The sequence below is a fragment of the Miniopterus natalensis genome, chromosome 7, assembly GCF_054644295.1.
Source record: "Miniopterus natalensis isolate mMinNat1 chromosome 7, mMinNat1.hap1, whole genome shotgun sequence".
Taxonomy (NCBI): domain Eukaryota; kingdom Metazoa; phylum Chordata; class Mammalia; order Chiroptera; family Miniopteridae; genus Miniopterus; species Miniopterus natalensis.
The window spans coordinates 15,213,962-15,240,512 of NC_142087.1; the positions used below are offsets into that span (position 1 = coordinate 15,213,962).

Genomic DNA, 26,551 nt, shown 5'->3' on the forward strand with positions numbered 1-26,551 from the left:
GGAACCAAGTGAAAAGTAGAGAAGGGCAGGGCTAGCAGGTCTCAAGTGTGGAACAGAGAGATCCCTGAGGGCCAGAGTGTGGAGAGGCTCTTGGATGAGGCAAGCCATGAATGGTGCAGGGATGGGTAAAATGGTCAGCAGAGAGGATGAGGTACCACTAGAGGAAGGAGAAGAGACAAAGAAGCAGAGTGGAGTTAGACTTGGGAAAATCTCTTCCTTCCCCGAGGCTTATTTTTCTCATTTATAAAGTGTGCATAACAATACTGACCTTGCAGTGTTGTGGCGATGATTACTTTAGATGACATAAGTCAAGCACTTGTGAAGATGCCTGGCTCTGGAACCTCATCAAATATCAGTTTTATTTTTTCCCCTAGACAATGGACTCACCAAATATCAGAGCTAGAAGTATCCTCAAAGAATATCCATGCTAACACACACTTCTATTCATGACTGTTCACACGTCATCTATCTATCCAGCTATCATTTATCCATTTTTCATACATTCATTTAAACATCAACAATTCATTCATCATCCATTCACCATCCATCCAGCCCATCACCTCTTCCTTACCCATCATCATGTGTTCACCACCCAACCACTGTCCGTCTACGTATCATCTATTCTGTATCCATCCCTCATCAATCTATTTATAATCCATACACCCATTCAGCAGACCACCCCAACCATCATTATTCCATCTGTCTGTCTATCTCCTATCCCTCATTCATCTGTCTACCATTCACCAGTCCAAGCTGTGGAAGAATGCTGCTACTGCTGCAGGATCTGGCTGGAGGCTGGGCAGAGAAGGGGATTTTCTTAGACTTCAGCTCTCCGTTCAGGGAGAGGTGACAGCAGAAGCCCCAGGGACTGGCGTAGACTTGACAAAGGGAAGGGAGGTGTGGCCTTGGGAGGGAGGAAGAAAGACAGGCAAGGGGTGAGGAGAGGAACACTTAGGAATTAGCTTCTTGGGTAAAGTCGGATCAAAAAAGAGACCCCTAGTAAGGCCTTGTGACCTTTACTCATGTAATTAATAATGTTGCTGTTACCCTGGCAGCCACACTTCACTGCGCATAGCCTGTGAGTTACGGCGCTACAAGCCTTCCGGGCGTTCTCTCCTTTTGTCTCCACCCACGGGAACCCTAAGTGGCCACCACTTTTATCCCCGCTTCCCAGATGAGGAAACTGAATCTCTGTGAGGGTGAGCTAGGATTTAAATATAGTCCATGTGGCAACAAACTTTTCCGTGCCTGTCTCTCATTATTCCTTGGGCACGGCATGTGGTCATGCTGGTCGCCGAGCAGGGGGAGTGGCTAGGGAAGGAGGAGAGCAGCAGAAAGAGGAGCCATTCATGACTTAGACACAGCTGTTCGTTCCGTAAAATGTATTCTCCATCGTATTGGAGAGTCCTCTGTACCCCCAGAGTTTTCAACAGTGCCTGGTACATAATAGGCGCTCCAAAAATGTTTGTTCTTACTTAAATTTTATTGCAAAGGAAATGGATGGCCAATTAAAATATAGACTGTGTAGGTTCATATGTTCTAACAAATCCAGAGTAGTAATAACATAAAGAAGATAGAATTTTATTTCTCTCAAATCTGGGTGTAAATGATTCAGGACCAGCACGGTAGAGTTGGGGTCTCAGGCTTCTTCTTTTTTGTAATTCTGTCATCCCTGGGGTGTGCCCTGGTCAGATGGCTCCCCCATAGCTACACCATGGCCAGTGAGCAGGGGGAAAGGCAAGGGGCAGCTATGAATTAAAAGATGCTCACATCACCTCTGTTCCTATGCCATTGATCTGAATTGAGTTACATGGCTGTATGTACCTAGACGCAAGGGGGAGGCTGGGAAGTGTAGTCTTTATCTTGTGTGGCTAAATGCTCGGCTAAAAGTCAGAAGTTTTATCTCTAAAGGAGAAAGAATGGGTATGAGGGGAAACTAGTGGTCTCTGGCACAGATGAGAACATGTGTGGGCACCAGTAGTCTCCAAGGTGTGAAGACTCCGTAGGGAAAGGTAGCCTCTCTCCCACTAGACTGCAAGCTCCCTGAGGGGAGGGGGCGATTTTAATTACCCCAATGTCCCTGGCAGCTTCCTCCCTTCTTCCCTTCCTTCCCTCCCTCCTTCCCTCTTTCCCTCCCTCCTTCCTCCCTCCACTAATTATTCAGTTTGTCCCAGAAATAATTGGAATCCTTCCAGAAAGATTTCATCTTGTGCTGGGGGCTTCAAAGAGGTGTCCAGGTCTGTTCTAAACTGGACAACACATAGTCCATTCTCTTCCTCTCTCTCTCTCCGTGTGTGTGCAATCTGCAAACATACATACATATATACATATAATCATATGTATCAGGAGGTACTGTGCTAATCTCTGGGGAACACAGTGTTGAGCAAGTCAGACAAGGTCCTTACCCTCGCGAAGCTTATGGTCAAGAGAGACAGTAATACAAAAATAAATGCATGAATAACTACAGTTATTAAATTATTAAATCAGCCCGACAAAGAAGCACAGAATGCTCCGAGAGCATATTCACTGTTCCTTCCAGCTTTCATTATACAAGTATTTACCAGGAGCCATTATATGTTAGAAGATCATTTTTCAAAAGAATAAAATCATGCCTGGTGTTCAAATACAAAATGAACACGTCGAAGTTTTTATTTAGATCATTAACTTATGAGGGAACCACACACACACACTCTCACAAGATGGAGAATGCTGAAATTAATTGGCTAAAGATGCAGAATGATTTTCTTTCAAGAGGACTGGGCGTGGGGGGGAATCGATTGTACCTCAAGCAGATCAAATTTACTTGCATCTCTATGAACAAGAATTATTTGTATTGCTATCAGCCTTGTTACAATTTACAGAGATGTGTGATGGCTCAAAGATACAGAAAGGCACCATCACCGTAGGATCAGATAACCCGAAATGCATGAAGACAAGCAATAGCATTCTGCAGGACACCCAGTGATCTTCATGGGCCTTATTTTCTATTTCAGAGTTTTTTACAGTTTTCCCTGATATGAGTCAGACCTGTGCTAGGTATTGGTAACACGGAGGTAAACCATAGACACAGTATCTCCCTCAGGGGGAAGGTTATAATGTTGCCTTATGTTCTAATAGTGGGGTGTAGGGATGGGGAACACACAATTTCTGGAAGCCAAACTGAGTCTTTGCCATTTTTTTCTAAAATCAGATTATAAAAGCACTTTGTACCCTGAGAAAAACCAGGGCTCTTCTGTCTAGTTCTAAATCCCCAAATAAATGAAGTCTTAGGCCTTTCCTGTGAGTTACTGACTCCCTAACAAAAACTACTTTATTTCATGTCTGCAAAACCCCATCTGAAAACATGTGATTACCTTTGCAGATAGAAAAATCAGGTGAGAAAATTGGTGTTTCTTCTACCTTGGACAGACTAACCCTTGATAACTTTTTCCCTTTGAAGTATCTGTTATATTTTTTATTTGGTGATTTATTGTTCTAAAACCTGGACCCTCTTGTGAAACTTCTTTTCAGGCAAATTTTTGGTTGATTTCTAAATGCTTTTGTCCCTGAATTTTCTTTGAGACAACACACACAGCAACAACCACCACCAAAATAATTAGAGATTGTTGTAAGTGCTGCGAAATCAGTAAGTGTAGTGATACAATAGAGATAAATTGAGAAGAGAGAATTACTTTAGTTCAGGGGTCAGCAAATTTTTTCTGTAAGGGACTGGGTAGTAAATATTTTAGGCTTTGAGGGACATCCAGTCTCTGTCACAATTCTCAGCTCTGCTATTGTAGTGGAAATGCAACCATAGACAATGTGGAAATGAATGGGCATCACTGTGTTCCAATAAAACTTTATTTATAAAAACAGGTGGTGGGCCAGATTTGGAATTTGGGCATTGTTTGCTGATCCCTGTTTGAAATCATGCAAGACTTTCCTGAGAAGGTGATATTTAAGATGGAACTTAAGAATGAGAAGAAGCTGGCATTCCAAGCAGAGCCAACAGAATGCACAAAGGCCCCGAGGTAGAAAAGAATTTGTTGTATCTGAGGACCAGTGAAGGGGCCAGTAATGGAAGCACAGTGACTGAGGGAGAGCGTGGGAGAGGAGGCCAGTGATGTTGGCAGGGGCAGGGCCATGTAACAACTTGTGGGCCACAGTAAGGAGTTTGGATTTTATTCTAGGAGCAAGTTGTTATGGGGTTTAAGCTGTGGAGTGACTATATCAGGTTTTACATTTAAAAAGTTAACTCTGGCAGCTGTGACCTAGAGGGGCACAAAGCAGAAGGATGAGACTGGCAGGCAGGCTATAGTAGTTATTGGGGCCAGAGCTGACAGCAGACATGAAAGGTGGCCCTGATGCCCCGGCTGGTGTGGCTTGGTTGGTTGAGAGTCGTCTAGTATGCGAGGGGTCGCTGGTTGATTCCTGGTCAGGGCACATGCTTGGGTTTTAGGCTCTTTCCCCGTAGGGGGGCGTGCAGGAGGCAGCCCATGGATGTTTCTCTCTCTCTTTCCCTCTCCCATCCTCTCTCTCTCAAATCAATAAAAAACATTTTAAAAAGAAAGGAAGGGAGGGAGGGAGGGGGAGGGGGGGAAGAAAGAGAAAAGAAAAAGGAAAGGAGAAGGGGAAGGAGAAGGGGGGAAGGGGAAGGGGAAAGGGAAAGGGAAAGGGAAAGGGAAAGGGAAAGGGAAAGGGAAAGGGAAAGGGAAAGGGAAAGGGAAAGGGAAAGGGAAAGGGAAGGGAAGGGAAGGGAAGGGAAGGGAAGGGAAGGGAAGGGAAGGGAAGGGAGATGGCTCTGGAAATGGAGAGAACGTTGGACTGGAGAGGCGATTTTTAGGAGGGGGGCAGGCACAGGGTGGGATTGATCTCAGCATCAAAGACAACCCCCTCCTCCCATTTCCGGCTGCTGAATGCCTGAGCCCCCTCCCTGGTGGCCGGGCTTGCCTGATGCAGCCCCGTGAACTGCCCAGCCTCACCCTTTCTACTCCTGACTTTTGCCTCACTCCCCCCCCCAGAAGAAAGTACAGGGTTCTACAGCAGAACCTCTTGTCTCCCGACCTTGCACAGGTTGTGGGGCTCACTTGTCTGTCAGGCCACGTGCTTCCCCCTTTAGACTGAGTTCCTTGAGAACAGTAGGTACCACCGAGTTATCCCACAATGTGAACAAAGTCACAGAGTCCGGATAAACGCTAGGTGACTGACTGAGTGAACAAGCAAACCCTCAGTGCCTAGCAGAGGGCTCCATCTGTGGTTTGTGCTGATGCTCATTGAATCAATTAGTTTGTAAGGGAGTGAATAAATGAGAGGAATGAATGAATGAACTCACAGTGCCTAGCGCCCAGTCTGCTTATGTAACAGACTAATACATATTTGTCTTTATTGTTTAAAAACTGAGTGTATTTAAACCATATATATTCATATGGTTTAAAATATGTAAATAAAGATATTGTGGAAGTCTCATTCTCACTCCTGGTTCCCACCACTTTTGTTAGTTTCTGATCTTTCCAGAGTTTCTTCATGCAAATTTATGGAAATGAAAAAAATATTTTGTTATTGCCCATGGCCATGCTTGGTGAGGGTAGTTGGGACTGAGCTGGTAGGGACTTGCTTGTCCATCTCTCATTTATCCTGAAACTGGAATCAGAGCCCCGGACTTGGGCTTCATCCTGGCTGGGGCTCTGACCTCCTACCTGGCCTGCGTGTTGGGGAGGCACAGCCCCTCCGGAAAGAGACAGACAGGGTCACTGCTTCCTTAGAGTGGGCGAGGTGGGATGGGTTCCACCTGAGCTGCTGCTAGGTGGAACCATACTAACTAAAGAGCAACAAAGCCCAGAGCAAGAACCTTCCTCCCTTTCCATTTTCCCTTCAACTTGTTAAGGAGAAAGTCTCCGTTGAATGCTGGTGTGTTTTTAACACCTCTCTTAATACTTACTTCCCTTTTTAACAGAGAGCTGGCCTCCACCTCGTAGCCTTCTGCAGGCAGCAGGATCTGGCAAGAATTTAATGACATTGTTTTGTTTTCATTGTACTTATTTTTATGGTTACCTTCTATTTATGGCACTAGATACTGGTTTTCCATTTATGGAGGGATCTAAAGTTCCCTTTTGAAATGAATATTTTTATGTTTTTAAAAGAGGGTCCATTTAAAGAAAAAAATGTTATGTAACTGGCAGCACAGGTGATACCCCAACATGAAAAGAATTATAAACAGGAATGTGATGGGCTGAAAAGGAAGAAATGCCTCTCAGGCCAAAAGCTTCTCCCAGCCTCTATTTAACAGAATATACCACTGAGGCTTAATGAGGGGAAAGGAATTTCTCAAGGTCACACTATTGACATAGACTGAGAACTGGACCACCTGATTCCCCTGTGGTGTGGACAACCTGTGCAGAGGTGTTGGGCAGGGGTCAGAGATCGTGCCCACTCCCATCAGCCTGGCCACTACACTGGCCAGGGTCAGGGTCTCCAAAGCTGGCCAAGTCACAGACTGAGTGCAAAAAGGACCTGAGCCCTGAAGGAGAGGAGAGGAGAGAAGCAGGTTGGTTTTCATCGAGCACTGACCATGTGCTAGACCCTGTACTGCATGCTGGACTTTGCCCCAAGGGGACTCAAGGATTCAGGGGAAAGACACATCCTAGAAAAGTAATTCAAGTTCCTGGAGGCAGTGTGACAAGCGCTCCAACAAAGACATTGCTAATGACATCTGGGGTTTTTGCTTACAGAGTGGCCATGTCCCCATTTTCTTTTGGGAAACCATCCCTCCCCCACTCTTGCTTGTTGTAGCTCTGGCCAGGCAAACCCCACACCCACGGCAAAGGTGGGCACATGACCAAGCCTGGCCAATCAGAACCCTTCATCCCTCTGGCCATAGGGACTGGCATAAAGTTGGACATGTGGCCCCAGGACTTTTGCTGGAACTGCTAGGAAGATGGCCCACTCCAAAGAAGTTTCTAAAAGGATAGTCGTAATTCAGAGATGCTGGAAGCCATCTTTGTCACTAAAAGTGGAGAGGCTCTCTGAGAATGAAGCTGACATTGAGGAAAGCATGATGAGAGAGAGAGACGGTTCTAATGATATCGTAAGGTCATCCGGATTCAGCTATAAAATCAGGGCCCTGACTCAGTTCTAGAAACCAATAACTTATCTTTTTTATTCCCCTCATTAGCCACTTTGAGCTGGATTTCTGTCACGACCAAAAGAGACCTGGCCAATTCCAGGCAGAAACACATGGAAAAGCTGGAAGAGGAGAGCAGTTGGGGTGATGAAGATTTGTCTGAAAATCCTTTCTTGTGGGGGTAAGATTTGAGCAGGGTTTTGAAAAATGAAGAGGATTTTGATGCATGAAAAAGAAACTATTTCCAGTGAGGGGAGCAGCTCGGGCAGGCAGTGTGGCTGGGGAGAAGGAGAGGGGTGGAGAAGCGGTGGGAGAGGGACTGGCGGGGGGGATGTGCCTGAATTGTGCAGAAAATCAGTTATTCCTTTGCCTGCACCCTCCTTCTCTGGAAGGGCACCCTTCATCGGTTAATTTATCCACAAACATTTATGGAGCACCTGCTGTGTGCCTGGCCCTCTTGCAGGGCTGGTGAGATAGCAGTGGACAACACAGGCAAAGTCCCTGTCCTTCTGTAGTTTCCATTCTAGTCAAAGGAGACAGGCAGTAAGCATGACAACTAGATAAATAAGTATCACAGAGTCAGGTAGTTATAACTTAGGAAGAAAAACTAAGACGAGTTAAAGATTGGTGGAGAGCTGTTTGGGATGGTGAAAATGGTGGTAGTTGCACACCACTGTGGATGTACTTAACGCACTGAATCGCACACTTAAAAATGGTTAAAACTGAGAATTTTGTGTTACATGTATGTTACCATACACAAAACAAAAGATTGGTGGAGGGGTGTTATTTTAGCCAGGGTGGTCAGGCCAGGCCAGGCCTCCTTGAGGAGGAGGCACTTGAGCAGAGATTTGAATGAAGGGAACTACGTAGCCTTGAGGATGGGTGAGGAGATCATTCCAGGCAGATGGCAATGTGCCTGGTGTGTTCTACCAACTGTAAGGAGGCTGGTGTGCCTGGAGCCCGGAGAGCAAGGGGAGAGGGAGGGAGATGAGGCTATAGGGGCAGCAGAGACTGGCACCCCAGGAGAGAACCTTGGATTTAGTTGTAAGAGTGATTGGAAACCTTATAGAATTGGGCAGGGGAGGGACATGAACTGGCCCTTTTACTCAACTCTTCCCTTTCTCCAACACCCAATCAGTGTCTTAATCAGGGCAGTTATTTCACCTCTGCTTCCTGAATATCTCCCCTGGCTGCTGCCCTCTTTTGCCTGCCTTCATGACTGTTACCTAGTTGAGGTCATCATTTTACATGGATGACCCGAGTGGCCCCCAACAAGCTTCTGTGCCTTCCCCCAACCAGCCCTCATCTTGGTCATCAGCGGCTTTTCCACCTGCACCTCTGAGTTGTCCTTTCCTTGATGAAGGAGTCCTTCCCAAGTCCCTATCCACAGTGTGTTTTCAATAAATATTTGTTGAATAAATGAATGAGCTTGGAATTTATCTTACAAAAGCAATACCACCACCACCACTATGGCCACCACCAGCATCACCACCAGCCAACCTAGGTTGAGGACTTGCTGTGTGCCTGGCGAAACGCTTCAGACCCTGAATCTAAGCTACTTTTTACAATCCTAGGAGGAAGCCACCGTAATTAGCCCCATTTTAGAGATGAGAAAACTGAGCTTTGGTGAGATGAAGCAATTTTCCCAAGGCCGTGTAGCTCAGAAGCAGCAGAGCTATCAGCCCAAACTCCCAGCTCAAAGCCATGGCCACACCATACAGCAGGGGAGGTGTCTAGGCATTATTGCCTCCACGAGTGGGGTTCCCAGGAGCCTCTGAAGCTCGTATGAAGCTCAGTTGTCCATGGGCTTCTTTGGGGGGCAGGTTCATTGCTTTCCTCAGAGCCTCGGAGGGGTTCTCGGTACCTCCCATTTCAGGTGCCCTTCTTCACGCGAAGAAGGATGGGGAGTTTTGAAGTGCAGGACTGATGAGGCCCAGGCTTTGAGGAGGGCCGCTCTGGCTGTTCACTGCTGCACTGTGTCCCTAAGAGGAGACTGGCCATAGACACAGACAGCAGCGTGGTGGTCGCCAGAGGGAAGGGGGTGGGGGAGGAAGAAGAGGGTAAAAGGGGGAAACAGTGACAAAATGAGACTTGACTTGGGTGGTGAACACACCATCCAGTATACAGATGATGGATGGACTATAGAAGGTGCACCTGAAACCTGTATAACTTTTTTAACCAGTGGCACCCCGATAAATGCAATAAAGATAAAAGGAAACGATTGGAAACATCTTTCATGTCCATCAAGAGTGGATACCGTAGTTATGTTGGGGTGCATCCTCCCCGGAAGGGAGTAGTAAGCAGCTGCGGAGGTGAGTGGGGAGCCTCTGTATACACCAATATGGAATCATTCCAGTATTTTTAAAAAGATGAAGCAACCCTGGCCGGTGTTGCTCAATGGTTAGAGCATTGGCCTTCACACCAAAGGGTTGCAGGTTCAATTCCTGGTCAAGGGCACGTACCTGGGTTACAGGTTCGATCCCTGGTGCTGGTCAGGGTGCATGCAGGAGGCAACCAATCCATGTGTCTCTCTTATATTTCTCTCTCTCTCTTCCCCTTCCACCCTCTCTGAAAAAGCAACGGAAAAAATATCCTCACGCCCGGCCGAGCGTGGTTCAGGGGTTGAGCATCGGCCTAGGATCCAGGAGATCATGGTTCGATTCCCGGTCAGGGCACCTGCCCGGGTTTCGGGCTCGATCCTCAGTTGGGGGCGCGCAGGAGGCAGCCTATCAATGACTCTCTCATCACTGATGTTTCTCTCCCTCTCCCTCTTCCTTCCTCTCTCTGAAATCAATAAAGATATATTTAAAAAATATATATATCCTCAGGTGAGGATTAAAAAAAACACGAAGAGGGTAAGATCATAGATCTAGATTTGCTTCCGTATACCTAGAATGTCTTCAGCAATATTCACAGGAAAATAGCCAGTGAAAACCCTGCCTCATATGGTTTTTATGAAGATTAAATGAGTTAATATCAGATAATTGCTTAGAAGAGTGCCTGGTGCATAGTAAGCACTGGATAAAAGAAGGGTGGCCTCCAGCCGATCAATGACTCTCTCATCATTGACATTTCTCTCTCTCCCTCTCTTTCTCTCTTTAAAAAAAAAAAAAAAAGAAAAGAATTGCCTCAGGCATCAGAAATGAGGTGCCTGAGAGGTAGGGAGGGACTTACTTTCACCTGATGCTCTTAGGTACCTTTTGAATTTGTTCCGTGAGCAAATATTTTTGACATTTTTTTAGAAATTAAATATATCTAAATAGATAAGAGATCATCTGAGAGGATTCAGAGACTGGCAGGAGGTCCCACCCATAATTCCCAGGAATTAGCTGGAATTGGTCAAAGGCTACATTGTGTGGTGTGAAAATCAGGACGTGAAGAGAAAGAGGGGGGACACCAAAACACCCACGCCCCAGGGCCCACTATAAAAAGCACATTTAAAAACACCAGACTGGAAATGTTTTTTTAAATTATTATTATTATTTTAAATAGCAAAAGCGCGTCCCCCCAGGAGGCGTGCTGCAGCTGCGGCTTCGGCAGTTCCCAGGTGATGTCAGTCCTGGCCAGGCTCCAGCCCCGGCCCCTTGGAGACTGTCTTGGTGGGTTCAGCTTGACTGTTTTTCCTTCCTGAGACTTGAGGACACCTTCCTGTCTCAAAGAAAGCAGCCTTTCCAGGGCTTTCTGAGGGCCGGGGGCGGAGGAGGTGGTGGGCCTGGGCTGAGAGGGGAGGAGAGGCAGGGGAGGGTGGGCGAGGGGTGGAGAGGAGGCTGCATCCAGAAGAGTGAGGTTAGTGAGAGCAAGACAGGCCCAGCTCCTGGGTGGCTCCTTAACCATCCCACAGGGGCAGAAGGGGATGTCCTCCTTGGGAATCCATGGCCTGCCTCCCTGACCCCCTCCTCGCCCTGCCCTGGCTGCTGCCTGGGGGACAGATTGGGGTGGGATGGGGTTGGGGGGTGAGAGACGTTCCCACGGAGTTCCCAGCTGGTCAGCGCCTTTTTTCCTCCCTGAGCTCTGGGCCCATCCCTCTCTCCTCTATGGTTAAAGGCCTGTTGCCAGTGTCTTCTGAGCTTCCGGCGGTGTGGGTTTTCTGCAGAATGACGAACCACAGAGCTGTGTTCAAGGTCTAACTGCACTCCTCGCGGTGTGACCTCAAGCCGGCCACTGCTCCTTTCTGAGCCCCATCTGTGAAATGGGTAAAATCGACTTTGCAGGGTGGTATGTAGCCTGATGACAGCACAGTGCCTCTTGGTCCTTTGGCAGGTATCTGAGAAGCACCCACTATGTGCTGGCACCGTGTGAGGAGCTGGGGATGCTGCAGCATGATGGCAGCCGGAAGGTGTGGTGGGCAGGGGCTCTGGCCTGGCTCTGTGATCTGGGGAGAGTTGTGTCCTGCCTCGGAACCTCAGCATTTAGCACGGGGGCAGGCGGTGACGCTGGTGGACTCTGGAACATGCGTACTGGTCCTAATCCAGGCCTGTCATTCAGTGGCTGTGTGACCTTGGGGGGCCATGCCTCACTGGGTTGGTAGCTGGGTGACAGGACTCAAACAGTGCCTGGCACAGAGGAGGTGCGCAGTCAGGCTCAGTTGCTATTATTCTCCAAAGCTCGCCTGGCTTTCACTGCTTCACAGAGCTGCTCAGAGGATAGATGTCAGGGAATATCAGGTTACATTCAGGGGAGACCCGGGGACCCGCAGGTGCCCCATTAGTCGTCTGATGCAGGGGTCGGCTGGACAACTTCACAGAACCTTTCACACTCAGCAAAAACTTCTCTTGCCTCAGAAGCATCATTTCTATGCTTCCTCTCTCCCAGTCACACTTCCCCATGAACACTGGAAGCACCCATCACATTTTCTGTGTGCGTGTCTTAAACTTTTAATTGGTTGATTTTAGAGAGAGAGGAAGGGGGAAGAGAGAGAATTTGTTGTTCCACTGATTTATGCATTCATTGGTTGTTTCTTGTATGTGCCCTGACTGGGGATCAAACCTGCAACCTTGTTGTATCTGCGCACCCATCACATTTTTATCTGCTCAGACTCTGCCTTTCTGATAGGTGTGGCCTCCACAGGACAAGCACATCTGTCTTATTCTCTGATCATCCTTAAAGCCTTGTGTGGTCCACCAGCAGGCCAATACATGTTTGTTGACTGACTGACTGATAGGCTGACCCACCACCTGAAGTTGCTCTGTGAAGTTAACTCTAACCTAAGACTCCTTGCTGTGGCTAAGGTGATGGTATCTGGAAGCAGATCCCCCGGGTTCAAATCACAGCATGACATTGACTAGCTTGGGCTTCTTTTTGCAGTCTGTGAAATGAGCACCCTGTTGCAAGATTAAGTGAGGCCACTGTGTAAGTCACTTAGGTGGGTGCCTCTGACTAGGGAGCCCCATCAGTGTCACTCTCATACTCATCACTACTCTGTGATGTGTCACCAGGCAATGGCTGGGACACATGGAATCTGGTTCTGGGTCATCTCTGACTCGCTGTGTGTTGTTGGGGATACTGCCTCACCTGCTCTGGGCCTCAGTGTCCCCACTGGTGACTGAAGGGCTCTGAGGAGGTAAGCTTCAGAAGCCCTTCCATTTTGACTCTCCAAGAGCCTGTGCTTGAGCCTCTCCAGTTCTGGGAGTGTCAGCAATGCCCAGGAGCCTGTGGGAGATGCAGCTTCCTGGACCACCCCTGGACTCTGATGCCCTTGGTGCAGCTGGGCCCTGGGCTCCTCTGGGCGAACTGGGGTTGGGGTAAAGAGCCAGGCTGGGGGATGCGCTTTCTTGTCTTGTTCTGGAAGCCCAGGTTTGGTTGGGCCCTTACAGGACTAGATGCATACCTGGTGAAGACATGTGGGGCAGTGGCTGAGAGCCCAGTGGGGCTCTACAGCCAGAACACCTGGTTCAAATCCACTTGTTTATTAGCCACCATATGACCCTTGGCATGTTCTTGAACCTCCCTGTGCCTCAGTTTCCTCATTTATAAAATGGGGGCAATAATAGTACAAACTTGTTGCATAGGCTGTATTAATTAACTTAGTAAAGTGAGAAGACTAAGATTGGAAAAAAATCAGGCGTTTTTCCAACCTTAGAAGATCTGGGCATTCAGGAAAAAAAAAAAATCAACTCCTAGATTTTACCAGCTTTGCCTCCTACAAGGCCAGTCTGTCCCAGTGTACAAAGTCCTTCTGGTCCACCATACATAGGCTATACCAAGATGAGGAAACCCAAGGCCCTGAGGTGGGCAGACACCCACCCCAGGTCACACAGGAACAGTGGCCAAGCTAGACCAGGCCAGGTCTCCTGCCTTGCAGCCAGTTCACCCTCAGCGCCTCCTGGGTTTCCAGGCCCTGCTGGCCTGCCCTCTGACCCTGGCCCCCTGGGAGCCTGATCCCAGGCCCATGGGGCCTGTAAGTCTGGTCTGAATTAGACACGCTGAGAAGCAAAAGCTGCCCCCCCTTCAGCAGGCCGCCCGGTGGGACCCAGGCTCACAGCTGCTGAGGCTCATAGGGACATAAATCATGGTGGCAGGAGGCTTGGGGGCTGGGAACACCTTAGCCTCCCAAAGGGCACAGGGGCCTGAGAGTCATGGGCAGGGATGCCTGGGCCCACTGGGGATATTTTCCACCCTCTGTTGGAGCAGTTGAAGTGAGGAGAGTCAGAGGGGCCAGGACACCATCTGGCAGGCCTTACATCCTAGGGGCTGAAACCTCGACTTTTCATTCTGCAGTCATTTACAGACATACGGAGACATGACGGAAGCAGTGCAGAGAACTCCCATGTACCCTTCGCCTGGATTCACCAAGTCTTAACAGTTGGTCACATCTGCTTTATCTTTCACTCACACTTTTTTTTCTGAACCATTTGAGAGGATGTCACCTCCATCGCTTTTCTCTACCGCTTCATACTTCAGGGTGCATTTCTTAAGCACAAGGAGACCCTCTTACATAATCATACCACTAGCAAATTCAGAAAATGCAACATTGACACACTTTTACCTATTGTTCTTATTCTAATTATTTTGTCAACTACCCCATAGTGTTCCCTGTAGCATTTCCCTCCTGCAGCACAGGAGGATGTGTTGCCTTTTGCTGTCCAGGTCCAGATTTTCGATGTTGTGTCGACATGAAGTAAAAGCCACACACAGGGCTGAACAAAGACATTCAACTTTACATGGATGTCTTAATGTGTTTGTAAATCCTTCACTTGATGTTCTCGTGGTAATGCATTATACTTGTGACTGTGTGGGGATGCTTAAGAGTTAACTTGCCAAATACACGACAGTCTTCTGAATTTGGTTTTGTAGTTTTTTGTATTTTTAAAAATTTAATAGGAGCTTAATCAAATGGAAGTGGCTTGGGCCTGTGAGGGGAACTTAATGACATGGAGAAGCCCTGGCCTGGAGGAAGGGGCCCCGCATTCTCAACCCTGCTCAACTCCAAATGCTGTGACCACGGCCCATCGCTGTCCCTCTCTGGGCTTTGCTTTCCCCATTGCCATGGGCGATCTCTGAGGCCCTTCCACTTGGAATTGTGGAATTAGGGATGTGCTGGGCTCCCGGAGGCCCAGCAGGTTGTTTCCTCTGTATTGGCTGAGTCTCCTCATTGAAAAATGATGGACTCTAGATCATTCTTGCTCATGCTGATGGCTCCTTGTATCTAAGGTTTGGGTAGAGGTGCGACCTGGAATTTTAAGCCTCCCCTCAGGGTCCCAGGGGACCTGGCTGAAGTTGGTCATCCACTCCCCCAACCTGGATTGTCTTCTCCCTGAGCTCTTTTATTTCTGTGGCTCGGAGTCACCCTCACTCAGGGAGCCTGGAGAAGCCTGGCTGGGCTGGCTCATCCTGAAGGCAGAGTGTGTGTTGTGGGCAGGGGTGTTTGCCAAATGGCCCCCAGAGGTACTGGTCCACAGCTATGCCTCTCTAACGTCACATGTGTTAGGCTGGCCTTGCAGCTCACAAACGCTCATAGACATTAACTGTCTATCACCCAGGAACTCAAGGAAGATAGCAAGCTGTAAAATGTGCAGAATGGAACACTATGCAGCTGGGAAAAAGTGTGAAGCAGCTCTTTTAAAACCAGAGTCTCCAAGATGTATTGCTAAGAAAAAAAAAAAGCAGAACAGTGTGTAAAATGCTACGACTTGTGTGAAAAAGACTACAGGGTATCCCAAAAAATGTATCGCACTTTAACAGCTGATAGCTCAATTTTGAAAATAAAATGTATTTTAATAAACACTGCCTTTATAATTATTTAAAGTGTGTGTATACATTTTTGGGGGGACACCCTATATATATGACTTGCCTATATCTGCAAAGACTATCTGGGCAGGAATCCCCAAGACCCTGGTTAAGTAATTGCCTCTGAGAGCTGGAACTGAGTGGGTGGGAGGGAAGTTTATTCTCTATTGTGTCTTCTGAACTGTGAACTTTTTAAGTGTATTATCTACTTCAAAGGAAATACAGTGGAAAGAACCCAGTCTGAGCAGCAGTGCAAGAGGGGCTCCTGGGATGCTGCTAATAGCATTTCTTGATCTGCATGCCGGGTATAGAGGTGTGCTCAGCTTGTGAAAACTCGTGGGGTACACTTAAAGGCATGTGCATTTTGGTGCACATATGTTACTCTTTGATAAAAAGGTTTAACTTAATATGTTGTAAATGATTGTGTGTTTCACAAAAACTCTGTGGGGTTAGTGTTAACTGTGCTTATCTTTGGGATGGGTGTTATCTCTAGGGTCTTGTAGCATTTGATCTTTTTACAATGATCATATAAGCAGAGAAACCTATAAATACTTTTTCAGAAACAGTCATCAGTATGGAGCATTTCCGGAAGGACACACAGGAAATGGCTAACAGCTTTGGGAAGGAGCCTGAGGGAGGTATGTTACTTTTCACTGCATACTATTAGATAAAAATTGAATTATTTACCCAGGGCATAAATGGTCTATTAAAACTATTTGACAAGGCAAAACAGATACTTATCATCTTGTCCCATCTGTTTTTGCTGGTTAGAGATCAGGCCAAGGAGTCCCACAGGGGTCAAGCAACTTTTCAGAGGTCACCCAGCAAATCTGGTGGCAAGAGTAGGCCTCCAGCCCAGAGCACCCAAGTGTCTGCTCTGCCCCCCACTCCCAGGTTTCCTGCCATTGACGAGGTCACATTCCTTTTCCTGTGGCTTTGCCAGGGGCTGCCTGGACCTGGACCTGGGTAGGTGCAGGGAGTGCAATGTGCTTTCCTAATTAGCTCCCGAGGGGGGAAGCGCAACTGGATAGGAACATTAGTGTCCCTGGAACACTGGGGAAGCAAGGTAGAGGGCACTTGGAAAGCTGTCCTGGGCAGGACCCAGGCCCCTTGGGGCCCTCCTTCCTCTATGTCTTATACCAAAGGGATTAAATGTAGTGGTTCCACAGCCCACTCCAATCTGGACTGGCAATTCCAGAGACCCCTTTGTTTTCTTGGGGTCTTGGTTTTCAGTTTTGTCTGTGAGTTAGATGGGGATGGGTTAGGCGCACCCCTGTGGTGTCTGGCACACCACAGGGTGCTGTGTCATGTTGTCCTGCAAAATGGGCAGCCCACTTCAGGCTCAGCCAGAGGGGGCAAATGCAGGGGGTGGCAGAGCAGAGTGGATATAAGTGTGGACTTTGGAGCCAGGTTTCAGTCGGTAAACAATGAAAGTGTTTGCTAAATAAATTTAAACAATAGCCACATGAGCATACCTTGAGGACAGGGCGCTGCCTGGCTCTGCTGCCTCTCCTGGCTCCTCTGCCTGTCTTCCCCTCTCCAGCCTCCTGAGCTTCTCTGATCCTGGCCGCACAGGGACAGAGCCTCAGCTGGAGAGCCAAGAACTCCCGGCTCCACTGACCAGCTGTCCCCATCTCCATCTCAGCTGAATCTGTGAAATAGGGAAACATCAGCCCCCGCCTCCTAGGGCCGACACTACATCTGAGGCATCTCCAGCAGAGGAGCTCACTTTAGGCTTTAAAGGTGGACAGACGTCACACTGTCACCCTGTCACGTGCCAGCCATGCACCTTTAGGTGCCATCATTCCTCCAAGCCACCTCAATTTAGACAGGGGTAAGAATATCCCCTTTTGGCACATGTGGAAAACTGTGCCCCACGGCCGTTTGTCAAGACAGGGATAAGAGGCGGGTTAGGTGCAGGCATACCTCGCTCTATCGCACGTCGCGCTCTAGTGCTTCCCGGGTGTTGTTCAAGGCAAAACCTTCCACCAGCAAAAAGACTATGACTCGCTTTATGGCGATACTTGCTTCACTGCGTCTGGAACGAAACGCGCAGTGTCTCCAGGGCTGCCCGGCGGTGCCTTCATAAAGTGCAATAAGCTGCCACTAACGGGACGAGGAGACCCTGTACCTCTGAGTCCTGATTTGAGATGACAGCCAAGTTAGATTAAGGAAAAACCAACCAACAAAACAAAAGCAAGGAGCAGAACGCATGTGTGACGTGCTACCGTTTGTGTAAAGAGTGGAAGAAAAAAAGTATTTCTTTCCCTGCATTTTCTCGGTTACTCACGGGGAATGGGGACACCATAGAAAACTGGTGGCCGAGGCCGCCAGCGGAGAAAAGTGGCAGGTGGAGGATAGGAAGTGACTGGTGGTGACCCCCGCTGTCACCAACAGTCTGTCTTCACCATATACCCTCTTGTACCTTTCGAATTTTTAACCATGTGAATGTATTCCTTATTAAAAAATGAATAAAATTAAGATTTCTTTACCAACCACGCCAGACACCTAACAGGTGTTCAAGAAGACTATGAGGGAAGTCTGGTCATCTCGACTTCTGCGGTCTTCCTGCCTTCTCCCAGCCCACTCCCTCCAGGGCTCAGGGCAGCATCGGTGACATCTGAGCCTCTGCCAAGGTCCAGGAGAGGGGTCACCTCTGACTTCTGATGTCTCCAGGCCCTTCCCTTCTTCAGTTGGGAACATCTTTTATTTAAAAATATCTTTTATTTTAAACCCACCAATTCTGTCTCTCTCTCACACATACACACACACACTCACTCATGCACAGACATACACGCACCGTCTGTCACCAACAGTCTGTTTTTCCAAAAGTTCTGCCTTGTCTCTGACCAGCCAGGACTGGGGCCAGCTGGATGGGTCTTCACAGCTCTCCAGGGTGGGGAAGAGATGTCCCAGGGGGCCTGTCAGAGAGTCATGGGCCCAAACCATTGTCCTCTGGTCCCTACACAAATGAGGTGTAGGATCAGCTGCTGGGGTCTTCTCCCGTTTGACCAGTGGCTGGCCTCTGGCCTCCTTCTCCAGGGTCCTGCTTGGAGCAAATGCCACACAGGTCCAGGCTCATCTCCGAGACACTCGAAGTGGGGCCACCCCCCTCACCTTCAAGCAGCTGCCTCCCAGGTCACGACGGCCACCCTACAGGGGAGGGGAGAAAGAAGTATTAGGAGGTTTGATCAGATCACCATGAATGCGGGAACTAACCTCCGTGTCCAGAAACCGGGGGACTTGACAAATCACAGCCACACAATGAAGTTCTCTGTAGCATAAGGCAGGAGAAACTCTTTATGAGTAACTGATATGGAATGATGTCGGGATAACATTACTTGAGGACCAAAGCTCGCAGAAACCTGGTGCTGAGATGCCAAGAGGAGGGCGCACGAGAAATAGCTAATAGGTTTCCTCAGAGGAGGAATTTCACGGCGGGGAGACAGAACGGGGGAGGCATTTTTACCTTTTTCATTTATTCCCCATGTGATCTGTTGCCTTTTAAAAAGAACCCAATACCTTTAAGAATCAACCTTTTACACTAAAGGGCGAAACAAAGCCCACAGTGGCTATCCCACGGCCCGCTGTATGCCCAGGGGCTTGCTCACTCGTTGACCTCAAAAGCAGACGGCATTTCTCCTCGCGGCCTTCATCCAGGGTGTTCCCGCTGCCAGGAAATCTGCTCCCCGCTCCTGCCTCCCTGGGAAGGCTTCTCTACTCCTGCAAGTGGCCAGCATTTCCTGCCTTTCCGGGGACATTCCACCAGGATAACTCAGAAGGGGAAAGACTGGGTTTCTCTCTGTCTTCATCAGGCTGGGAGCTCGGGGAACGTTCCTCACTCTGTAACCCCAGTGCCAGCCCTGGGCCTGGCATGTAGCAGGTGCCAACTGATGTTGCCTGAATCAGTGGTGCCCACTGGAAGATGAGCTATTGGTGGCAGCCTCTGAAGCCACCTGTCCTTCACCCCACAGGGGCAGTCTCTACCCAGTATTCTGAGGTCTGACATGGGTCCCATCCTCACCGTAAGTCAGCGAGGTCACAGACGTTAAAGGTCTCCAGCTGTTGAATGACTGGCCCAGAGGCACCCAGCCAGTTGGTAAGAGGGCTGGGCTAGAAATCCATGTTGTCCAACAGTCTGTCTTATTTCCAGGACATGATGGTGTCTGAAATCCCACTGTACATTCTCACCCTCTGCGCCTCGCTAGGAGGTGATGGGACAGGCATCTTTCTCAGCCATCTAGAGAAATAGTTGACCATCTGGGAGTTCTGCCCCCTGCTCCCCTCCGCCCTTGGGCCCAGGTTGGGGCAGATCCATCCAGATGTGAGCCCAGCCTCCCTTGAGGCTCTCTGGGCCCAGGGACAGCATGTTCATTCACAGGCAAGGCTATTTTGAGGGCTGAGGCCACAGTCCCAGCAGAGCCTGGGGCTTGGGCTTCTCAGACAAACTCTGGCAGGAGTGTCTGAGAAGGGAGGCTGGGGGTAGTGGGAGGAAGGTTTAGTGTTGAGGGTGGGGGATAGAAAACCAGCCTCCCACCCTTTCACTCTATGACCTCAGGGAGAGCCACCTCTACCCTGAGTCTGGTGGTCACTGAGAGGCCTCAGTCCCATGAGAATGCTGGGACTGTACACATCCCTGAACCTCAGTTTCTTCATCCATGAAATGGGGACAAAATTACTCTACTTGCAAATGCAGCTGTGAAAGAAGCTTGTAAACTGCCAAAAGCACTCGAAGAGGCCATGACTAGGCGCAGCTTTTTTGTCTCTTAGGAACTCAGCGCTAAGGGCTCTGGGAAGCACTGTGGTTAGGAATTGGTTAGTGACACAGATCTGAGCTTCAATCTCTTCTATGCCTTGGACACCTGTTGGACCTTAGGCAAGTGACTTTATCTCAGTGAGCCTCTACTTCCCCATGTGTAAAGTGGAGTTACTGTGCGGATTGCTCATGTTAACCCAGGCAAAGCCCTAAGCACAGTATCAGGAACACAGTAAGTGTTCAACGTTCATAAGTATGATCAGCATCATCTGGTAATGGCACCTCTTCATCCTAATGCCCCCCATGCCACTTCTGCTCCAGAGCTGGGTACATCAACTGGCAAGGGCCTCATAAAACAAGTGACAAAAGGGGAACAGGGCAGAGACAAGAACCCCCTTTCCATCTCCCACTTGTTATTTCTACCATAGAAGGCCGTACCTAACCCCTCCTTACTTAGGAAGATGCTCCAGGGAGCTGTTTCCATGGTGACTTCAACACCAGATCAGCCACTTGGGAGTAAAGTGGTGGCTCACAGTGAAGGGATAGGGTCTGGAGTCTTAGAGCTCTCTGGCCCCCAAAGCTCAGAAGGGAGCCCCCCAAGACAGCCAGTTTTCTTCCAATCAAGTCTTCGAGGGGCCAGAGTTGGCGAGGATGGCCCCTTTCACCTATTCCCAGAGGAGCCTGTGGAGTTGAGAGCATGGTTTCTGTAGCCAAATTTGGCTGGGTTCTTGGTCTTGTAACAGATCCCAAGGAAGCAGCCAGACCCAGGCAAGGGTTTGTGATCTGTGGGACAAACCTGAGACCAGCAGAGAAGCCCCCAGCCTACCTACCGTGGGAACATGATAGACACACCTTCTCCCCCAGACTGTCCCACACTAACTTTTCCCACGTCCCAATCACGCAGGTCTGAATTTGAATCCTGGCTCCATTGGTGGGCCGTGTCTCTGAATCAGTGACAGCATCTCTACGCAGGTGGGGATAACCAGAGCACCTCCTTTCCAGGTTGCTGAGGAGTTTTAGTGATACCATGTGAAGAGCTCTTAGCACAGCAGATCAGTGCTCATCAAGACAGCTGTGCTTGCTGTCACTGGCCAGTCTATGCCTCTCTTCTGTGACCCACCACCTTCAACATCTTCCCTTTGCCTTCTCTAGGCTATGTTTCTGACCCCAGCTCTTGCTGTGCCCTGCTTCCAGAACACCTGTCCCTGCCCCCTCATCTGCTTGACTTGATTCCCAAGCATCCACCAGGAACTTAGCTGGCTGGTTGGGGGGTCAATAAGTGATGGCCTTTGTCACTATTTCCTCATGCCCTCTTCCTAGCACACCTTGGTTGGGGGTGGGTGTCCCTCAATGAATTTTTAATGCAATACCTGACTATTTAGTCAGAGACACTGATCTCTCTTCTTTTAGATTGTCAAATAAAAAATGACAACAGCCAACAAAATTGCTGTCTGCTATGGATGAATCAAAATTATACCTTTTTTTGTGTGTCAGATCAGCAAAAAATGTATTTGTTGGTGTGACTCAGAATTTTAGAAATTAGTTTATGTGTGCCATGAGATGAAAAGGGTTGAAGATCCCTGGTTTGCTGAACAGCATGAATGGGTGAAAGGCAGTCAGGGAGTATCATGGAGGGCCCCCCACACTCCGGGCTGGACTTCTGAAGGCCCACCTCAACTTCCCAACCCAGCCTGAACCACCGACTAGGGCCCAAAGCTGAGAGCATCAGAGACCCTCAGGGAAACTGAGGCAGTAATAAGGGTAAGAGGCCAGAATGGGAGTCTCTTGACTCAGAAGGGGGTGGTCTGAGGACAGGACACTGAGACTTCCCCAGAACAGAGTGGAGCAGCCGACCTAGGGCAGCCAAGAGACCAAAGACTGGGGAACTCAGAGGCCTGACTCCAATCCCCCATGCCCTTTCACTTTTGAAAGGGCCGAGGGCCATCCTCAGCCTCCATTTCCCCAGACATACGTGGAAGCGGCTGGACTCCAAAGTTGTCACGCAGACCAGAGTCCTTACGGTAAGAAAAGCCCAGGTCAGAAGGGGGAAACGCTGGGGATGAAGCAGGCTCTTTGGAGGCTTGGGCACGAGGAGAACCAGCTTTTAGCCAGGAGAGCCCCCTGGCAACCTCTGCTGTTACCCAGCCCCGTCCATCTACCAGCCTGCTTCTCAACCTTACCCAGGACAGACCAAAGGAGCTTAACTCCAGCTCTGCCAGGCTGACTCAACAGTGCCCTCCCCAACAGTGCATTCCTTTTGGGGTTGGGTGACCTCAGGGAACCAACCCCCTTCTTCACTCCTGCTGCTCACCAGCTGGGTACCTCAGGCCCTTGGTTGGAGGTATGTAGCCCCTTTTCTTCTCAGTCACCTGCCCTTCAATCAGGTCTCTGGATAGGAGACAACTGTTTCAAGGTCAGGGCAGCTCAGGGCAACACACACCAAGCAAGGCCAGATCCTGCCTCTGGCTTCCCGGCTGGAAGTGCGGGCATGTGATTACACCTCTCCAGCCTCAGGGCCTCAGGGGCGGGATCACTACCTGCCTGATGGAGTTCTTGCGACGGTAAAGAAAGAAAGATGACCAGAAAAGCACCTGGTACATAGGAAGAGCTCGTAGGTGGTGGCCTTTGTCACTATTTCCTCATGCTCTCTTCCTAGCACACCTTCGGCTGGGGGGCGCGTGTCCCTCCATGAATTTTTAATGCAATACCTGACCAGTCAGGGGCACTGATCTCTTCTTTTAGATTGTCAAAAAATGACAACAGCCGACACAATTGCCGTCTGGTGTGGATGAATCAAAATTATACCTTTTTTTTTTTTGGTCAGATCAGCAAAAAATGTACTCGTTGGTGTGCCTCGGAATGTTAATAATTCGTTTACGTGCCACGAGATGAAAAGGGCTGACGATCGCTGGGCTAAATCATGTGTGGGCGCGGGGAAGCCCACACCGGGAGATGTTCATGCAGCGGTTCTGCCGCAAACCGAGCCCCGGGCGCGGCGCCCCGCACGCCCCGCAAACCGAGCCCCGGGCGCGGCGCACCGCACGCCCGCCAACGGCCCCCCCGCGCCCCTCTCCCACCGCGGCCTCGGGCCCTCTTCTGCCCGCGAGAGGCCCGGCCCCCCGGCCCCGCCGCCGCCCCGGCGCCGCGCACTCACCCCCTTGCGCTGGTTGCTGAGGCAGAAGGTGCAGATGGAGCGCGGCTGGCGGCCGCCGTCGGGGGCGGCGGGGGCCGCGCTCTTGGCGCCGCCGGCCGCTCGGAAGCAGGGCTGCCCGTCGTCGGCCGCGTCGCCCAGCAGCAGCACGTTGGCCAGGTGCGCGATGTAGCTGGACGCCAGGCGCAGCGTCTCGATCTTGGACAGCTTGCGGTCCACCGGCTCGGTGGGGATGAGCGTGCGCAGCGCCGTGAAGGCCGTGTTCACGCTCTGCGTGCGGTCCCGCTCCCGCGCGTTGGCCGCCTGCCGCTGCCGCACCACCACCACGGGGCCCGCGCCGCCGCCCGCCCGCCGCCCGCCGGGGCCGGGCCCGCGCCGCGCCGCCTCCGGGCCCTCGCAGCAGCCGAAGGACTGGTCGGAGGCGTCGCTCTCGCTGCGGTTCTCCTCGTCCTCGCTCAGCAGCCGCACGTCCGGGTACAGCACGTGCGCGCCGACGGGGCGCAGGAGCGCGAACGCCATGGGCCCGGCCGCGTCCCGCCGCGCGCCCAGCCCGGCCGCGCCCGCCGTGCGCTCCGCGCGCTCCCACGGCCCCGCCGGCCGCCGCCTTATAGGGGAGGGAGGGGCCAAGCGCGCGGCCGCCCGCCCGCGGGGGGGCTCCGCCCCGGCCAATGAGGACGCGCCCGCCGCGCCCCGGCCAATGGAGACTCGCGGGGCGCCCCGGCGCCCCAGGTTGAAAGCGGCCCGGGAGCTGGTGGGCCGCCCCGGGAGCTGCCGGGCCGAGGCGGGGGTCCGGAGGGGCCGGGTGGCACGTGCGCGAAGACGGACTCGTTACCCGCGCCCTGCACTGCGGAGAGGCTGCCCGCAAGTCCCGTCTCCCCGGGCTTCAGCGTCCTCGGTCCGAGAGGCCTGGGAGAAACCAGCTCGGGGTTTTGCGCCCCCAAACTTATCCTGTGGTTCTGGAAGCGTCTTGTGTAGGAACTGGGGGGGGGGGCGTCCTGTGACTGCAGCCCCCCGATGCCTCGCCTCTGATCCCGCGGGTCTGTCGGCGGCGCGGGCACGGTGGTGATGTGCGTGGCCATGTCCGCGGAGAACACTCGGGGCAACACTATAATCTTTCCAAGGAAGGATTGGACGGTGTCACATCCCTGACAACAAACTTAACAAAACCAAAGCAAAGCAAAAACAAAACCCAAACACCAGTAGCTCCAGTCATTCATTTACTCGTTCAACTAGAATTCCTTAGGTCCCCACTATGCGTCAGGCATGGTTTAAAGTCTGAAGATACAGACCTCAACGCTTTGCCCTCACAGAGTTGACATTTTGGTTGAGGTCCTATTGTGTGCCAGACGCCAGGCAGGCGCTTTACTGATCTTTAGTGCTGCTCACTGAGGTGGTGGGGAGTGCCCCTGATTTCCAGATAAGAGCTCTGGCCTTTAGTCTTACAAGCGGTGAGTGGGGGCACTAGCCACAGCCTGTCTGGCTTCACTACACCCCCATCCCTCACCCCCACCCCTAGAATCCCTTACTCCCCACAGCCCCACCTGGGACAGCTGCAGACCCCCTGAGGCCTGTACACACTCCCACCCTTACCCCAGGCTGTTCCTTCGGCTTGGCATGCCCCCCCCCCCCCCCAGGCTATCTTCCCTGCTGTCTTCCTTCAGGAAACCTTAGGTTGTTCAGCCTGACCTGTCTTCCTCCTCAGAGGCCCTGGGAAGAATTACCATGCGGATGGTGGCTGCTGGGGTCCCTGCTCACTCATGCCCCCTTCCCAGCTCTGTCCTGGGGACTGGCCAAGCCTGTGTCCACTTGGTCTGGACAATAACTTTCTCTTCAGCCCAGTGGCAGCGAGAGCACAGGGAGTAGAGTCGAAAGGCTTCTAGGTGCTTTCTGGCTGCATTTTCCTTCCTTGAAGATGCCTCCCAGCCCTGCCATGTTGTGCTTTTCTGACCTCCTAGACCCAGGCCAGAAGGGGGTGTGTGTGGCCGGAGGGTGTTCCTTGGCTGCTGGGAGAGCAGCCCCTGAAGTCTCTAGACTCCAGTGTCTGTGGAAAAGTCGGTTCCCACACCTGGCTCCCCCATCCCTTCATTTGACCATGGCCTTGGCCAGGCTGGGCTTTGCTGAGGCCCAGAAGGAGGTTGCACAGCCCCCTCCGCAGGGCCAGTCCCACACGCAGCCCCAGGCCAGGCTGCTGCTTCCTGAGCAGATGAATTATTACCGGGAGATTTCCTTCCCTGTCTGCGCCTCCTTACAGGGGCTCCCGGCGCCCTTCACTTTCGCTTTCTCCCCCTTCTCTCCCTCTCTTCAGCTCTCCACCTTCGGGTGGCCTGAAATTCCTCTGTCCAGCCCCCTCCCCATTCCAGCCTGATGGGAGAAGCCAAACAGGGCGTGAACTGGGCCCTGAAGGAGAGGGCAGGCGGGAGGGGGCAGACTCCGTAGGCTCATTCATTCATTTGCTCCTCAGGCAGATTTTGACACATGGGACCCCAGGAGTAAAATGAAACCATGAATGAGACTGAGCCGGGCCTTCTGCAGCCCAGAGGGGAAGGCAAGTTGTAAACAAAGAATTTCAGGACAATGTGGTAGAAGCAATCCAGGGTCTGGCATCAGAGAGACCGGTTCCGGCCCAAGGCTAGCTGCCTCTTGAAGTCTCAGTTTCCTGCTCTGAAAACTGAAAAATAGTACCCATTAGTAGTAGGGCTGGTGATTGTTCCCTGAGTTTATGCCAAAAAAGCCAGGGCCTGACACACCACGATTGCTCAGCACCCTACAGGAGTTTGTGGTAGTTGTGAGTGGCGCCCCAGGAGCAGCTTTGACTCTGCTCTAGGCTTTGTGCCTGATAGTGGGGAGGGGGTCCTGCCACGTTCTCAGCTCAACCACACAGCGGGTTTCAGCTCCTCCTGTCCTCTGTTCCTTGCTCTGCTCCAGTCACACTGGCCTTCTCACTGACCCGGGAGCCCGCCTCCCTGGCATGCACTTTTCCCAGATAGCTCCATAGCGTATTCCCTTACTTCTTTCCAATCTTCCCTCTGATCTCATCTCCTCGGGGAGGCCTTCCCTGACCACTGGGACTAAAACAGCAACTGTTCCTTCCAGCTCCCAGCACCCTTCCGGCACCTCTCCTTCTCCCCTTTACCCTGCTTTACTTCTTTCCATAGCATTTTTCACTGCTTTCACTCATTCATCCACAACTATTAATTGAGCACCTACTATTTTCCCAGCATGGTTCTCGGTTCTGGAACTATGGAAGTGAACATGCTGCATATTTATTTGTCCACTAGAATGTAAGCTTCATGGGGCAGGGACTTTGTATTTTGCTCAC

At 50.8% G+C, this 26,551-nt stretch overlaps 1 protein-coding gene and 1 long non-coding RNA gene across 4 annotated transcripts in view; one reads left to right on the forward strand and one right to left on the reverse strand.

Annotated features, from left to right (window-relative positions):
* LOC107527768 (uncharacterized) overlaps positions 1-8,519 on the forward strand; it is a 35,894-nt gene extending 27,375 nt beyond the window's left edge. For 2 of the 3 annotated variants that reach the window (XR_015714759.1, XR_015714760.1), the window contains exons 4-5: positions 7,151-7,280; positions 8,238-8,519. This is a non-coding gene — a long non-coding RNA (uncharacterized LOC107527768). The remainder of the gene's footprint in view (positions 1-7,150; positions 7,281-8,237) is intronic. The other variant, XR_015714761.1, reaches the window with a different exon arrangement.
* A 9,390-nt stretch (positions 8,520-17,909) lies between these two features.
* On the reverse strand, positions 17,910-23,773 carry TCF15 (transcription factor 15). Its single transcript, XM_087818562.1, has 2 exons — positions 23,236-23,773; positions 17,910-18,478 (listed from the first exon to the last, which is right to left on the reverse strand). Exons 1-2 carry the CDS (start codon positions 23,749-23,751, stop codon positions 18,404-18,406), a joined length of 591 nt encoding a protein of 196 aa, XP_087674688.1. The 5' UTR covers positions 23,752-23,773; the 3' UTR covers positions 17,910-18,403.
* Positions 23,774-26,551: the final 2,778 nt, after the last annotated feature.

Bases quoted from the DNA above. Each gene is read 5' to 3' on its own strand.
- TCF15 (XM_087818562.1), bottom strand. From the start codon at position 23,751: ATGGCGTTCGCGCTCCTGCGCCCCGTCGGCGCGCACGTGCTGTACCCG. The intron at 18,479-23,235 runs GTGAGTGCGCGG...CCTCCCCTGTAG, and splicing joins TCAGCAACCAGCGCAAGGGG to GGTGGCCGTCGTGACCTGGG.